The 16,225-nt window shown below is 41.2% G+C and overlaps 1 protein-coding gene across 2 annotated transcripts in view; it reads right to left on the bottom strand.

Moving 5' to 3' along the window:
• Positions 1 to 16,225, bottom strand: part of LOC138285083 (contactin-associated protein-like 5) — a 1,227,365-nt gene that overhangs the window by 206,215 nt on the left and 1,004,925 nt on the right. For both annotated transcript variants that reach the window (XM_069224601.1, XM_069224602.1), the window contains exons 17-18: positions 11,476 to 11,694; positions 2,756 to 2,995 (exon numbers count right to left, since the gene is read on the bottom strand). In XM_069224601.1, the coding sequence (XP_069080702.1) occupies positions 2,756 to 2,995; positions 11,476 to 11,694 (459 nt within the window). The remainder of the gene's footprint in view (positions 1 to 2,755; positions 2,996 to 11,475; positions 11,695 to 16,225) is intronic.

Raw genomic sequence — 16,225 nt, forward strand, 5'->3', positions numbered from 1 at the left:
GGGCCTGGCCTGGGAAAGGCAGGATCCTGTGAAAAACAGAGACTTTCCTTTGAAGTTTGCCTACTTAAAAGGCAGAAAGGGGTATAAGTAGTGGATCCAAAATCCCAGACTTTAGATTTCTTCATGATTTCTTCTGGGATCAAGAGGGACTTCTGCCAAGGAGAAGAGCTGAAGAGAAGTGCTGCCCCTGCCTGTGACTGCACTTTGTTGGGCTATCCTGCAGTTGTTGCTTTTGCCTGTGAAAGGGGACAAAGAATGAACTTTGTTGTGCATTCCTGCTTGAGAAGAATCTCCAAGGGCTTGAACTGAGCTTGCCTCCTGTTTTGAAGTCTCAGGGCCATCAAAAACTTCCTCTGCCTGCACCTGGACTCTCTGCTGAGACTCCTGCCCTGCCAAGTGGTGTCTATCCACTCCCTGAGCCATTGAAAGGTGAAGTTGGCATAACAAGAGCTGAAAAACCAAGCACAGATTGCAGTGCAAGGAAATTTTCGCCGCACCATCTGCAACTTTGAAGAAAAACGAAGAGCTGCCGGCTCCGCCGTTGAAATAGAGGCTCCACCTGTATCGCAGCTCAGGAATCGACACATCGCAGCTAGAGAAACGACGCATAACACCCACTTACGGCTGCTGATAAAGACGCAAACCTCACACAGCGCAGTTTTATAACACCGTGCGTCTGGATTTTCCACATATCATTCCTGGGCGTCAAAGTCATCCCGACCCTGCACAGATCCGAGATGCCCCATCCGAAAATCGATGCATAGCTCTCTTGCGAGGGAGAAAACCGACACATTGCCGACCCACCCGAGGAGAAACGATGCACGGCCTTCCTTGCGAGGAAGGAATCGAAGCATTGCTTACTTTTCAGATGCACACTCGCCCATGCAGCTTTATTTTAGAGGCAAACCAGGTACATTTTGCAAAATCATCATTTCCATTGTTTTCTAAGTTATTCTTTTGAAAAATCATATTTTAACTTGTGTATGTTGGATTTTTGTTGTTTTGGTCTGGTTTGATTTAGATAAATATTACCTATTTTTCTAAACTGGTGTGGTGTCCATTTTGTAGTGTTTTCACTGTATTATTGTGTGTGTTTGTACAAATTCTTTACACATTGCTTCTGAGTTAAGCCTACCTGTTCGTGCCAAGCTACCAAGGGGGTGACTGAAGGTTACCCAGGTGTGTTTCTCCTTTGTCCTGACTAGAAAGAGGGTCTTTCCTTGGACACTGGGTATCCTGCCTGCCAACCAAAGACCCAATTTCTAACAAATGCAAATCGCTGCATTGCCTTACTTTGCACTAAGAAGGCATTCTATGGGTGTTGCATAGGTGTTCCCATGCAACCCATATGGTTTTTGATGAATTTCCAGATTTACCAACCCCGGTAAACCAGGGAATGTACCAAATTCCTATGCCTCCCCAGGCGAGGCGTAACAAGAAGAAATATCTTTATTTATCCTTGGAAAAAGCCTCTCAGGATTGTTTTTGTTCTAGAAGGTGCCCCTTCCTCAGAAAAAACAATTCTGCATTCAGCGCAGGCACCCTTGCCCCATGGACAGGAGGAAAAACAGGATTGAGCAATATTGAATAAATAAAGCGCATTCCAGCCCTTTTCCTGTGACTCAGAGCAGAGCAGCAAGTTAACTTGCTGCACAGCCCTGTGCAACAAAGCCCATAAATCTGGGCCCCTGTCTTTTGGATGGCAAGTGCACCCTCACACACCATTTCAAGAAGCCAAGTATATTTTGCTCAATACACCTAACGTTCATTCATTTTTTTTTTTTTTGTCTTATGACGTCACCCATCCCAAGTGAGAACTGACAATGTCTATACAATAGCAGTTTTTCCCCTGCTCTGGTCAGAACTGTTCCATGCAGTGTATTTTATTTGCATCCTGCAGTATATGGTTGCAGCTATCTAAACAAGCTAGAGGTAACCAAATTCCAGAAATCGATGTTGCGTGTTGGTATGGTAGCATAATGAGAGAACAGTGAGCTTACTTCAGAAAAACAAATGAAAGGATTTGCAATAAAGAATGATTCAGGGACAGGCATTCAAAAACGCAGAAAAATGCCATACATTCATTGAATTCCACTATGTATAGCAAACTATAAGGTGTTTACTCTTGTTATGTTCCACTGGATGCTTGTTTGCCTATAATCTAATTAAGGCTGTGTGGTGGTGTTATTTACTGTCATATTGCCAAGTTCAAGGTTTGATTAAACAGCAAAGAATAGGCAAAGGTTATGGCATTAGCATCCATGCCCTTGTTTAATCTCCATTGGTAAATCTGGAGCAGGTAGAGTTACCATACAGTTGTTATATTTTTGCAGTGAAAACATTATTTCAATCTTCTTTTTCTAAATTAGATGAGCAATTTTATTATTTATTTTGAGCCAAAAGGGACATGGAGAAAGTCAGACAAATCTCACTAATTTCACAAGATAAGTGAAGGATGATAAATGATAAAATTATATTTTTTCTCAATGGAACAGCGAGAAACGAAAAGTCTCCTTTGTTAATTAATAGCTGGATGTTTCTATATATTCTTCAAGCATTTTCGAATCATAATAGCAAGTCTGTATTGAGATGCAGCCCCTCTTTTATCCACTATTTATCAAACTTCCAACAGTAGTAGTCAGCAACTCCACAACTTTACAACTGTTTCTATAAATAAAAAATGCGTATGTACAAATATTGGCAATAAATGTATTTTTTTTTTAAAGGAAACACCAGGTAATATTCAGCATTTTACCTTGTTTACAAAATGCTCCTTCATACGCCGAGGTGGTGCAGTCACAAGTCGAACCGTTGTACTTTTCGATACATTTCCCGCCATTGTGGCAGAGCTTGCCATAACTAGTGCAGTGTCCCGGACACCCTGGCTTTACGCCGGAAGTCATCCTAGCTCTCTCTTCAAGATCAAGCGTCTGCCCATTCACACGTAATGAACGGATGCAGCCCAAAAAACCTCCCTGTCGAGCGGCTGTGCCCCCTGTGACAACAAAAAACATACATCCAGTTACAGAGAATTTTCCTTTTGTTTACGTTTTACTGCTACGTCCTTCCATGTTGTCTAGCACATCTAAACATATATAGTATTCATTATGAAAAATATTTTAATGTCTATTATTACAACTGATTAAAAAAATTAAATTTACGCATGTAGACTTATTTTTAAAACACATTTCTATCTTTTCTAACTTGACTTATTTTTCTTAAAATAGGAAACACTTTTTATTTTTATTTTTATCTATAAAAAGATGATACAGAATAATGACATAGTTAAATATATAAATTGGAATAAACAGCAGCGATAAAGAAAATATATGCATCAGTTATTGAAACAGATCAAAGAAAAATAATATTTCATTTTCGTTATTCTAAGAATCCTATAATCGAATAATCTTAAAGAATGTTCATGGCATAAGGCTTGCATTCATCCACTAATCCAGACATCACGTAAATAACACCATTTAGGATTCTCCAGTATGCTAGCAATCTCTAAACTACAGTGACAACCCCTCCTGCACCCCAGTTTGGTATACTTTCTAGCCAAGATGTTGCAGTACTAATTCCAGTTATTATTATTATATATTAACTAAAATATACCTTTATAGTTGGTTGGTAAACTTGTAGAGTACTCCAACAAAAGTAGCTTAATAGATGATTGAGTTAGATATTTAAATAGCCTACCCAGCTCATGAAATTAATAAACTCAGAAATCTTGAATGAAGGTGCAATTAATAAAAACATGAATAATATCAGCATCTGGGTAAACCAGCCAAAACATTGTGAATCCTGCCGAAGACCAGAAGAATGGTGTCTTTATTGTGTATAATAAATATTCTGTAACATCGTATAGTGTTGTGATTTCAAGAATGAAACATTAGGCATTTGATGTGCTACACTGATGCTCCTAATAATCTCTACCTTCATAACACGGTCTCTGGTTCACACCAACCATCTACTAGCCAAATGGAATAAATTAGCTGGTAATTTCTCTAAAAGAATGTTAAAGGACAGCTAATAAGTCCCTTTTTCATTTTGGAATTTGAGGGATGTGTATGTGGGGGAAACTGAAGACCTAAATTAAACTGTGGCGCCTGCATGAAATATTCACACATTTGTAAGTATTTGAAGAATTCACTATTTAAGATAGAGCTTTAAGTTGGGAAAGAGTTAAATTATCAATATATAGACCTATCATTTAACTGATCAATTTGTTGAAGTTCGGGCAGAATCAAGACGGTACAAAAGTATCATGTAAAATATTCTGGTAGTGGATTATGCCAAAGAGAAATGCATTTATTGAATTCAGAAATCTGGAAGCGTTGTGTGATCAGGGATGAAATGTGCATAAACAGATAAATGAGAAGAATCAAAGCAACCACCATAGGATTACACATCTTTACAACTGATCTTCAGTGATAACTAATTGTGGGTGAAACCAAACATCTATGGAAACCTTGACAAAAAAGTTCAACAACAGTTATTTTTCAAACAAGGAAGAGCCCATTGATCCAGAGAGAGGGGAAGTTGAAGAAGGTGAGTTGCCTTGGTTCTTTTTTACTGCCATATAAAATTATAAAATGAGTTTGTAATGGTAGTTTAACCCCTCAATAGGTAGCCCTTGAGATGTACTGGGCTCTGGCTCTGAGGATTATGATTATAAAGGATTTGCATCTTAATTTGATTGAAATGGTAGCATTTCACTTCTCTAAATCTATTTGTCTCATACTTAGTACCTGCAATAGTGTTAATCAGTTCGTTGGTGAAAATTTCAATATCATCTACATATGCTACTAACTGAGTATCTGTTTGGCTTACTTTCAATTCTGTAATATCTGAATTTAGTTTCAAATATTTCAAATATTGTTGAGATATAAGGCAAATAGAAGAGAGGCAGGGCACAGCTCTGCTGCACCCATATGCAAATAGGGAAACTAGTCAACTATCACTATTGAGAAACTGGCCTGTATGAACCTTACACATTTGGATCCTTACCCTTCTTCAAAAATATTGCAATGTGGGTTTGTTTCCCTGACAATGATGGTGAGGTCCCTGAATTGAATACATTAAATATTCCTAATAAGAATGGTTCTAGAATATTGGAAAAGACTTTATAAAAGTTAGAGGGAATACAATCTGGGCCAAGGGCCTAACAATTAGTTAGAAATATGGTTCCCAACTGCTGGACTCCTGAGGACCCCCACTGAATCACTACTGGAAGAGGGGGACCCCCAAGCAATTTGTAAAATAAAAATTTCAAACATTAAAACAGTAATTCCCCCAAAATACACCAACACTCACATACCAAACAAATACTCTAATTACTAAAGATGTAATTATTTTAAATTGAAAAAATGTGCAAAAAATAAAAAATAAATTAATGGGAAGGTTGGCAGTGCATCTCAGTGACTAACTTTCCAATGTTTGGTTTTATTTTGAAACTTTTTACTACTCCTCAGGTCAGATTTTACATTTCTCAAGTGATTTTTTATTTTTATTTTTTAGGTACATAAGATCTGAGGAAGCTTTTTCACATAAATATGTGGTGGAGAAAGGACGTAAACCCATAAGGGCCTCCTATCGCCACATAGTTTCCCTGCCCCATGTAATTCATTTGTTTTATTGCTCCTCGCATACCAGTGTAGGGTGTTGGAGAACTTTACAGGGGACTACAAGGTTTAGGACTCACTTGTCATCCATACCGGTATGCATTTTCTAAGAGTGCTTGGTCTGGAGAAGCACAAACTCAGGATTCAGAACTTAACACAATTGTCAGCACTGACTTTAATAATAAGAATGTATTTTTATGCAAGCAAACCTTTTTTAGCAGCATGAGGTTAATGAAAAATTAGGAAAAAAACATGACATTGTAATTAGTGCCATGCAATTTGCATGCAGCTCACTGATGGTAGTTCATAGCTCACTGAGCTAGATTATGACTGTAACTTATGAACAGAACTGTAACAAAAGTATCTCTGTTCCAAAAGCAGCAACCCATTATGATTATCACATAAAATACTGTTCTTTGCATGATACATGTTCATTGCAGCAGGTAAATTAACCACCTGTGCTACCTTAGATGAGTCAAAACTGCCAGTAGACAAAACTTCCATCTCTCTCCAACAGGAACATTAATCACAAGAGTTATCTTGACACTTTTATTTTTGCCCAAAAGCTGCCAGATGTACAAGGAACTTTGCAATGCTTTTAAAACTGCTGCACTAATAAAGTAATGCATATAAAAACATGCATCTGTTTCTGTCGAGAGACCCTAGCTGGTGAAGTGCCTTCCTGCCTAGCCAGGCCTCCGGACGGCCTGTGAATCTGTCACAGACCTCTGGGGGTCTGCGGACCACAGATTGGGAACCGCTGAGTTAGAATGTTGATTGTTTTATCAAAATTTTCTTTAGTCACAGGTGTTTCCAGCATCTGATGTTCAGTGTATGCTACTTTGTAGAGATTGATGTTAGCTAAATATGATGAGCTGTGCCTGATGGCTCTTCATTATTATAAAGTGAAGTATAGTAATCCCAAAATGTTGGGGTAATAGCATTTTGATCTCAGATTTCTTCATCAAGCTATCTATAAAGCTTTAATTGTTTTGTTCAATCCATATTTTAATATTAAGTGCCAGAATTTTACTCATACTTTCATGATGATTTCGAGACATCTGATGGGGTGATTTATTTCAAACTTTCTTCCTGAGAAGAGACTTATTCGTAAAAAGATTATCACTTATTTCTACCTGAATTGCCTCTGATAAGCAATTGTGAATTGCAAACTAATGTTTTATTTCTAAATTTAGATGAGTCATCCTTAATTATTTAAGGTAAATTTCACCCTTTCTGCCCCTACAATTAGTAGCTCCAGATAGTCACATTCAAGCATTTGCAAACAGTATCATTACTGGTGGAGCTGGCATCACTGAGCCAAAGATCTGTCAGAATTATCAACATATAAACAATGTTCTGAATCTAGCAAATATTTCCTAACATTTAGTCCATTTGCATGTCCAATTAGAGATATGGTCAAATATAACTAATAAATGCATATTAACAGAGACCAAACTAACAAAACTCTCTGGAATGAGGAAAACATCTACTCTACAATCTGCACTGCGTGGCAAAGAATAAAATGTGATCCCTGGTTTATACATAATGAAATTTTACCAGAGGTCCAGCGGAAGAGAAACTTTAATGTGTTGGACTGCAGTGCATGATAATCATATTCAGGAGGAAATATAAAGAATGGTTTATTCTTTGCTGGGGGTAAATTATTAAATTAATATCTCAACATACGGTATAAAGCCCCTCCCTGATCAAACAACAATTGTTGAAATACTGAGGGATCATCAATGGTGGGATCATAGATGATGCAAATTGCAAGATGTTTGTTCATCAGTCTGGCTAAAAACCATTTACCCTGATCACCACATGAGATTAAAACATTCCCAAGTATTATCTTTCACCAACAGACGAACCACTCAAATTTGGGCTTCTTGTGTTGAGAATACAATAATTTTTAAACCCAATTTAGCCAATCTTTCCAACTCAACTAACGTAAGATGGGTTGCCTGATGTCAAAGAATCCCAGGGGAGATAAGCAACAACTCTGCTTGTATTTTATAGCTCTCATTAGCAGGCCATAAGCCATTGACATTCCAGGACAGAATTCTTAGACAGCTTAAATCACCATTTTTAGCTTACAATGTGAGACAAAAAGTGAAATTATGCTACTGGACCAAAGTCTGATCATCAAGACAATTTCCTGCAAAAGTACCCTCTCCCCATCCCCTCTTTTCTCACCACTTTTGGCTGCATTCGCTCAACCTTAGGAAGGCTATCACACCAACCAGTCTTACGGTGGTCTTCCATTGAACTTTTTGCCTGCCTTGTCTCACTTTTGCTGATCTGTGTTTTTTGGCCTGAGGACATGGGCACTTTACCACTGCTAACCAGTGCTAAAGTGCATGTGCTCACTCCCCTAAAACATGTTAAGATTAGTGTATCCAGAACTGACATTTTTAGTGTACTTATAAGTCCTTAGTAAAGTGCACTATATGTGCCCGGGGCCAGTACATTAAATGCTACTAGTGGAACTGCAGCACTGAATGTGCCACTCACTTAAATAGCCCTTTAAATTTGACTCAGGCCTGTCACTGCAGTCCCTGTAGATGCAGTTTCACTGCCATGTGGACTCCGCTTATAAAACCCCTTGCCAAGCCTTTAACTCCCTTTTTATTACACCTAGGACACCACAAAGTTAGGAACTAGATAGCCCATAGGGCAGGCTCGATGTCAGAAGAAGGCAGGACGTATCCTTTTTAATTTGACCTCTCCTCGTAGTGAAAAACTCCAAAATTCTTTTTTTTACTACTGTGAAGCCTACCCCTCTTATAGGATAACATTGGGGATTCCTTAATACAACTATTAAGTGCAATTCCTCATTGAGATGGAGTAATACTGTTGTGTTTGGCACCTATGGACTTGTAATGATAAATCCTCCTTAATGGTAAAGTTGAATTTATAATCACAAATTTAAAAATGCCACCTTTAGAAAGTTGGCATTTTTCGGCTCTTAAATCCTCTGTGCCTGCTGCCTGCTTCCAATACACATCTGGGTTGGGTGACAGCTCGACTTCATGCATTTCTGCTAGACACTGATATACAAAGGGAACTAAGGCTTGTCTGATGGGCCATTCACATCCTGATGAGCCATCGCCTGGCTGATAGGCCATCCTGGGCAGGATGGGACAGAGGAGCTGACACTTACACCAGAATAGGGTATGCCTGCCCCACACAAAGAGCTGCAGACCCGCCTGTAGTTTGTCTGAAGCTGGATCTAGAAAGGGATGGCCTGGATGCACTTCATATCCCCTCTTTGAAGTCACCCCCACTTCAAAAGGCACCACTGGGTATAAGAACTGGACTTCTCACCCTACCAAATCAGAACACTTCTGCACTTGAGGACATTCTGACAGGAAGAAGGACTGCTGTGCTGCTGAAGGGACTGTAACCCTGCTGGAATTTGCTAGGCTCCTGCTTTGCTGTGCCTGCCTTGCTGCCTGCTGCCCTCCTTGCCTGGGAATAAGAAGGACTAGACCTGCATCTCCACACCACTAGAACCAAAGTAACTCCAAGGGCTTCTTGGCTTGCCTCCTGTTCTGAAGTCTACAAGACTTCAAAGACTACCCTCACCCCTGTTTCAGCTTTTGGACAGTGCCAGCTGTGAGTCCTACCCTGCCAAGTGGTGCCAATCCAGTTCTGGGCCCTTAAAAGTGGGTCTGCTGCTGTTTTCTATGACAATCCATGCATCACAGTCACTGCTGAGATTGGAACCACTGCATTTCTCCTTGATGTTGATGCATCACAAGTGCCCTGAGGATGAGGACCAGGAAGAAGTCCTTCAGAGCCTGTCCCTTTTCACATATTGCAGCCACTGACACAGCTGAAGACAAAGAAGGAGTAGCCAGAGCATGAGAAACTGCAAGCATACTAGCTCTCGCCATAAACTTCTATGGTTGCGGAGAAGGCCCTCGAGCTTTGTGACCCATACTCCTGCGGGCCCACACAAAAGTTGAGTCAAGACGTCTCTACAAAAGAATGCCAGATGGTGGAGAGACATCAGGCCTCGTTTACAAAACATGTGAAGAAGGCAACACAGCAAGTGCCATCCTGCACTACCCTATGCCACTGGGAAAAGGGCAGAAATGTGCTGCATCTACAAGGTACGATGCATTTCTGTTCTCTCCCCCTGCCCTGGCGCACAAATTGCTTCCTAGTGCCAATGCAGGCACCCTTGCACCATGGGGCAAGGATGCCTGTGTTGATAGGATACCTTCCTTGTTGGACCTGGCATCCTTGGTGTGGTCGTCCCTGCATTTTGTGCCTCTGCTTTCAATGTTTTCACTGTGTTCTGGAGTCTGTTTTTGGTACTCTGGCCACTTTGCCACCACTGATCAGTGCTAAAGTGCAAGTGCTCCAGTGTAAAATATATGTATAATTGGCTTTTCCATGATTGGCACATTTGATTTACTAGTAAGTCCCTAGTGAAGTGGACTGCACTAGAGGTGCTCAGGGCCTGTAAATTAAATGCTACTAGTGGGCCTGCAGCACTGGTTGTGTCACCCACATTAGTAGCTCTGTTAAAATGCCTCAGACCTGCCACTGCAGTGTCTGTGTATGCAGTTTTAACTACTGTCAATTCGACCTGGAAATTGTACCCACTTGCCAGGCCTAAATCTTCCCTTTTTACACATGTATGCTGCTTCTGCCTGTGAAAGGGGGCAAAGAATGGACTTTGTTGTGCATTCCTGCTTGAAGAAGACTCTCCAAGGGCTTGAGCTTTGCTTGCCTCCTTCTGCCCTGCCAAGTGGTGGCCCATCGGGTCCTTGTGCCATTGAAAGGTGAAGTTTATAGAACAAGAGCTGAAATCCATGCACAGAACGGCGTGCAGGGAAATTTTCGACACACCATCTACAAGATGGCTGATAAACGAAGCGCCAACCACTTTGCAGCAGAAATTGATGCTCCACCTGCATCACGGCTCAGAGATCGATGCATTGCGGCTGGAGAAACAACACAGCGCCAGCTTGCAACTGCTGATAATGATGCAAACCCCTTGCAGGCAGTTGCAGAAAGAAAGAAAGAAAGAAAGAAAGATAGGACATAGCAGAGAATTAATAAATGAGAAAAATTGAGGAACAAAAGAAAGAAAGAAAGAAACTGAGAAGCAAACAAGGAAAGGGGTTGAAGAAAGAGAGGAAAAGGAGACCTAATATAGTTGGGCACAGAAATTAAAAAAAGTTTTGCATAGGAGGAGAGAAGCAGAATAATCGTGAACTAGAATGATAGGCAGCAAGCTATTCCTATACAACATGAGAGGTATTGGTAACTCGCGACAGACCTGTTGGAGACTCCTGCTCTAGTGGCACAGTGGACAAAAACAATGGGCTGGAATGCAGCCTCCATTTTTGCCTGAGGCTGAGAAATAATTAGGTATTCCTTACATCAATTATGTTTGTACTGCAACTTTTTGGCATGTGATCTTTTACTATGACTTCTACAGCTCCTAATGGGCTCCCCCTTTCAGATATATGTTGGGGTATTACTACATATTACAAGTCTGAGGAGATACTTGCCTTTTCATGTCTTCACATTATCCATTACCTCCTTCCTCTAGTTTTGGGTTTTGAGCATTTATTTTATCTTGTTTCTGCATGTGTATGTATTATTTTATGGAGATGACCACAAACATGGAAAAGAAATAATCACAAAAGTATTTTCAGACTTTTGGAAACTATCTAAAAATGAAGATTTGTTTGTTAGTCTAACATTACATTAAAATTGTATTACAATACTGGCTCATGAATTGACAGAACAAGACAATGCCTTTTCATAGGAATTACCATATTCAAAGGTTATTCTTCAGCATTAAAAATATAGATACATTCATTGTACATACCCACAAACAACTGACTGCTTAACTGTAGGCGGTAGTGTCCCTCAGATGATGCATGCAAAAACTTTCTTGGAAGAGCCCCCACTTGCAAAAATGATTCTTTGATATTCCTCACAACTTTGAGATAGTGCCACTGATTGTCATTCAGTGGAGTAGGTGACTGTACAGACATATTTCTAGGGCCATTTCCAACATCGAATGAGAACATGACCACTGAAGGAGCTGCAAATTAAAGATATGTAATAAATTAAAGCAAGCAGTTAACTGTGGGCGTATATGTGCAAATAAATATTATTCATATTATTATTATTATTGTTTTATTTCAGGGTAGTGTAACCAGATTCTCATTCATGCTCCGAAAAATAATAGAAAATAAAGCAGAGGCTGAAAGAGTATTAACAAAAACCACAGCAAATACTCATAAACTTGTTGGACACTGAAGATAATAGCTTCACCTTCCTAAAAATAAAGGCAACATTAGCAGAATTATTGTGGTCACAAATTCTGAAAAAAACTGAAAGATGATGAAGCTCTGAAGAACATCTTAAAACTGTTATTAATTTATCTATACACCAAAAGACATGAAATAGGCATTAATAGACTCAGATTATATACAGATCACAAAAAATAAAAAAGAATCATAAAACCAATTAATTAAAATGATGTAGTGAGTGGCACTGTACAGTCCAGGGTGATTGTTTGCAACACATTACAAATATATATATATATATATATATATATATATATATATATATATATACACATATTACATATATTCATATACATATAAACATTAAAAAATCGAAGGTTCAGTGATTTTATACTTAGGTTCTGAATTTTCTCACACATAACCAGATAATTTCAGCAGTTATATTTAGAGTTATTTTAAGTAACTGTAACTAGTGCCCTAAGGTAACTATAACTCACAACCAGTCCCTGTAACATATGGTTTTTAAGTGAATTTCTAAGGTTTTTTTAAATTCTATTTCCTAACTATAACATCTCTGTAACCTTTGTTTTTTTCAGTGAATTTCCATGGTTTTTATAACGTAAAGTAATTTTAATCACTATTTGTTAATCCAGCTACTGCCATGCGCAGTAGAGGTTGACTGCGAAAGATAGAGTTTTTTAGGGTTTGAAGAATTACATAGTTAGAATGCAATATTTCTGGACAAATTGAAAAGAAAAATGCATTTGTCATTTAAAAAGAGCGAGATCACCTTTCAGTATAAACCTTAAATATTTCAACTTGAAAAGAAATTAGGGCAGGGAAACGACCACAGACTCACCTAGACTGGAACCCTCAACCTTCAGTGGGAGGGTCTGAGACCTTAAGCACTATTCTAGAAGTGACTGCTTACAGTTCTTTTTCCAGACTTACTTATAATATGCAACCTACAGGTTTTGATTGGAAAAATACTTCAATGCCCCTTTACTAAAAATGTTTAACAGTAAAAACACTGGAAAATAAACTGACACACTGCCATGAGATACTAACGTTTGTACTTTCAACCTACTGAGTGACAGTCCAAGAACTTTACTATTTGGCCAGAAGTGATCCCTGGTCTGTTGTTCATCAAAATGTACCTATACCATTTATCAAACCTGTTGCCAGTGTAACACTTTGAAGTTATTGCATTGAAAGACCACTGCAATAACAATCTCTCACTCTGTCTTCCATCCCATTATGGGATGGAAGAGATGGAGAAAGAGAGCGACAGTCCAACGGGGGAAGCCTCAAGGCCCCACAGTTCTACCCGGCTCCCTGCATCCTGCAGGAGCCAGCAATACACCAACAAGCAGGGAGCTGCTTAAAATAGCAGCTCTCTGCTTGCAGGAGTAATGTTTTCATCTGTTTCCCTGCACAAAGCAGATGAAAACTCTGCTTTCTGCACGCAGGAGCTGTTTGACAGCTCCAGCTTACAGAAACAGAGTCATGATTGCTTTTGCTTGGTGGGAGTTGTCAGCTCCCACCAAGGAAAAACAAACAACTATGTCCCGGGAGTGGGTACTCCTGGATATAGAGGAGCCGGCTTGGGGCATGGCGGTCCTCTGGGCCATGTATGACACTACAAGGGGGGCTGCACACCCCTCCTCCAATGTTGTATTTGCGATGTGGAGGTGATGGTCTACTGCGGCTACGGAGGGCAGTGCGGCAACCCCCATACAGTTTTAATTTAGACTCAGGGAGGTGGTGGTCCCCAGGGCTCGGGGGGATGCCATAGGGCCTCCCTCGCATTAAAATATGGTTTCTTTTTTTTTGTGTTGTAATTATTTTATCAGCAACAAAGGTTCGAAACGGAAAGGAGAAAAACATGGATCACCAACTGTGGGCTATATAGTATCATTTACAGAAGGAAAGGCACATATTTATGCATAGACATGTTTCCAATATCTGCGCATTAAAAAGGGTAGATCATATTGAATTGGATATAGCCTTGATTAAACATCATCAATGGCAATCTCGTAGGTGCTAGACCTTAACAGAATTGAGGAGACTGTGGGCGGGGGTAAGGAGAGAAAGGGTTGGGGAAAACGCAAGCCAGGCCATGGGCCATTGGTGAACGCAATTGCGAGCAAGCAGGACGGCACAGTGTTAGTGGGGGGGTGCAAGAGTTACAGAGGAGTGTGCAATATAGAACGTGTCGCCCAGACGATTGTACAGCTAGGAAGTAGACCGTGGGGAGAAAGAGGGTGAGTGTTGAAGAGTATGGGGGAGAGGGAGGGCGGTGGGAGAAGAGGGGAGCATGTTCATAATAGGGTCAGAGTAAATGGTCAGGGAATAGTGAGAATAAAGAGGAGGGAAGAGATGAGAAGAGAAGAAATGAAAGGAAAGAGAGAAGAGAGAAAAAAAGAAAGCACAGAAAAGAAGAGAAGAAAAGAGAAACGGTCGTCCAAGATTAAAAAGGCGCATGCAGAAGATGAAATACGAGATATGAAATGGGGGGAGATGGGGGAGGAGGAAGAAATAATGGAAAACAGGAAGGTGGGGGGGACAGGGTATTTGTGGGAAGAAGAAAAAGGGGGGAGGGTGGAAGGGGAACAGGGAGGGGGGCTAAGGTATGGAAGGGAGAAAGATAGAGAATGACTAAAGGGGGAAGCGCAATGGATAGGGACATGAAAGTGTATTCGTAGGTGGGAACATTGAGGTAATGACAGTGGTGATAGTGAGGGGGAAAGAGGGAGGTGAAGTGGGTGGGTGTGGATACTAAACCATGGGTAATACCGTTTAGAGGTCAGACGATAAGGAACCGTGGGTAGGGATCATTATTTGCAGAGCAATGTTTATGGTGACGGGGTCAGCAAGGAACGGAGCCCATATTCTGTGGAACAGGGAAGCCTCATCTTGGAGGTTATAAATGATCTTCTCACATGCTGCTATCCAGGTCATCGCCGTTATCCATTCACACGGTGTGGGGGAGTCCGCCGAGCACCAATGACGAAGGATACACATCTTTGCCATGGCGAGTGCAGTATGTAGCAATCTCTGGGAGGAGCACGATAGTACCAGAATGGTATCCATATTGTGTAAGAGGATACAAGAGGGAGAGGGTGAGGCTAACAGCCTCCCATAGAGGGTGGACCGACAGGCAGTCGACTAAAATGTGAAGTAAATCACAGTGCAACTCCGGGCGGCGCCAGCATGTCGCATGCAGGAGGAGTCCTGCTCTATGTAGTTGCAACAGGGTCCAGTAGCAGTCATGGATAAAGTGGCAGAATTTCATGCGAACCTAGCGAACGTCTCTATTTAGCACCTCCAGTAAGCCCACCCAGTCTTCCGCGTCAAAGGATCTTTGCAGGTGGGTTTGCCATTGTAAATGGAGATTTTATAGAAGGGGTTGCGAGAACTTATGTCGAGTGAGAACCTCATAATGACCTGCCATAACACCTTTGTACTGTCCCCACGTTCGGAGGTAGAGCATCACATGTGAAGCTTGTGATCCTTATTGAGCAATGCCTGCATTATGTTGCAGGCAGTATTGCAGTTGTAGGTACCGCCATTCTTGTCGCTGGTGGAGATCAAAACTCTCCCGTAGCGAGGCAAAAGTCCTTATTGCTCCGTCCTGCAGGATCTGGCCTAGATGGACGATACCAACCTCCCTCGAGGACGGCCAGGTGAAGGCCCTCCCCCCTATCCGCAGGCCATTATTGTTCCACAAGGGTGCCTGGTTATGCAGAGAAGGGTGAACTCCATGCAGGAGGTGGGCCCTTCTCCAGGCTGCTCATGTCGCCCTCAGTATCGGATTCGTAGATGTAGAGGAGGATGAGCTAGTACAATAAAGACTCTCTAGGCTGCCGCCATGGGAGGGCAGCGTTTTCTCGATTGCTACCCACTGAGGCAGTTCTATTACGTCTGATGTTAATGTAGCCAAGGGCGACAGATGTAAAGCTAGGGCGTAGTATTCCACCGAAGGGAGGCACAAACCCCCATAGGAACGACGCACCATGAGTTTGGTAGGGGCCTGGCGTGGTCACATGGAGCCCCATACAAAGGTTCTAATCACTGCATCCACAGATCGGTGTAACGGGAGAGGTACCTGGAGAGGCAGGAGGCCAAAGGCATAGGTAAAGCACGGTACTGTAACCATTCTCACCGCCTGCACTCTGCCCCACATGGAGAGGCCCAGAAGTCCACTACTGTGAGTAGGATGTCGGCGGAATAGAGGTACATTTTTGAGACACCACCGGGCAAAGTGAGTCCCTTTATCGAGGGGGAAGTACGGATAGTGGCTGACAGCAGTTCCAAAGCCAG

The sequence above is a fragment of the Pleurodeles waltl genome, chromosome 3_1 (assembly GCF_031143425.1).
Source record: "Pleurodeles waltl isolate 20211129_DDA chromosome 3_1, aPleWal1.hap1.20221129, whole genome shotgun sequence".
NCBI classification, from domain to species: domain Eukaryota; kingdom Metazoa; phylum Chordata; class Amphibia; order Caudata; family Salamandridae; genus Pleurodeles; species Pleurodeles waltl.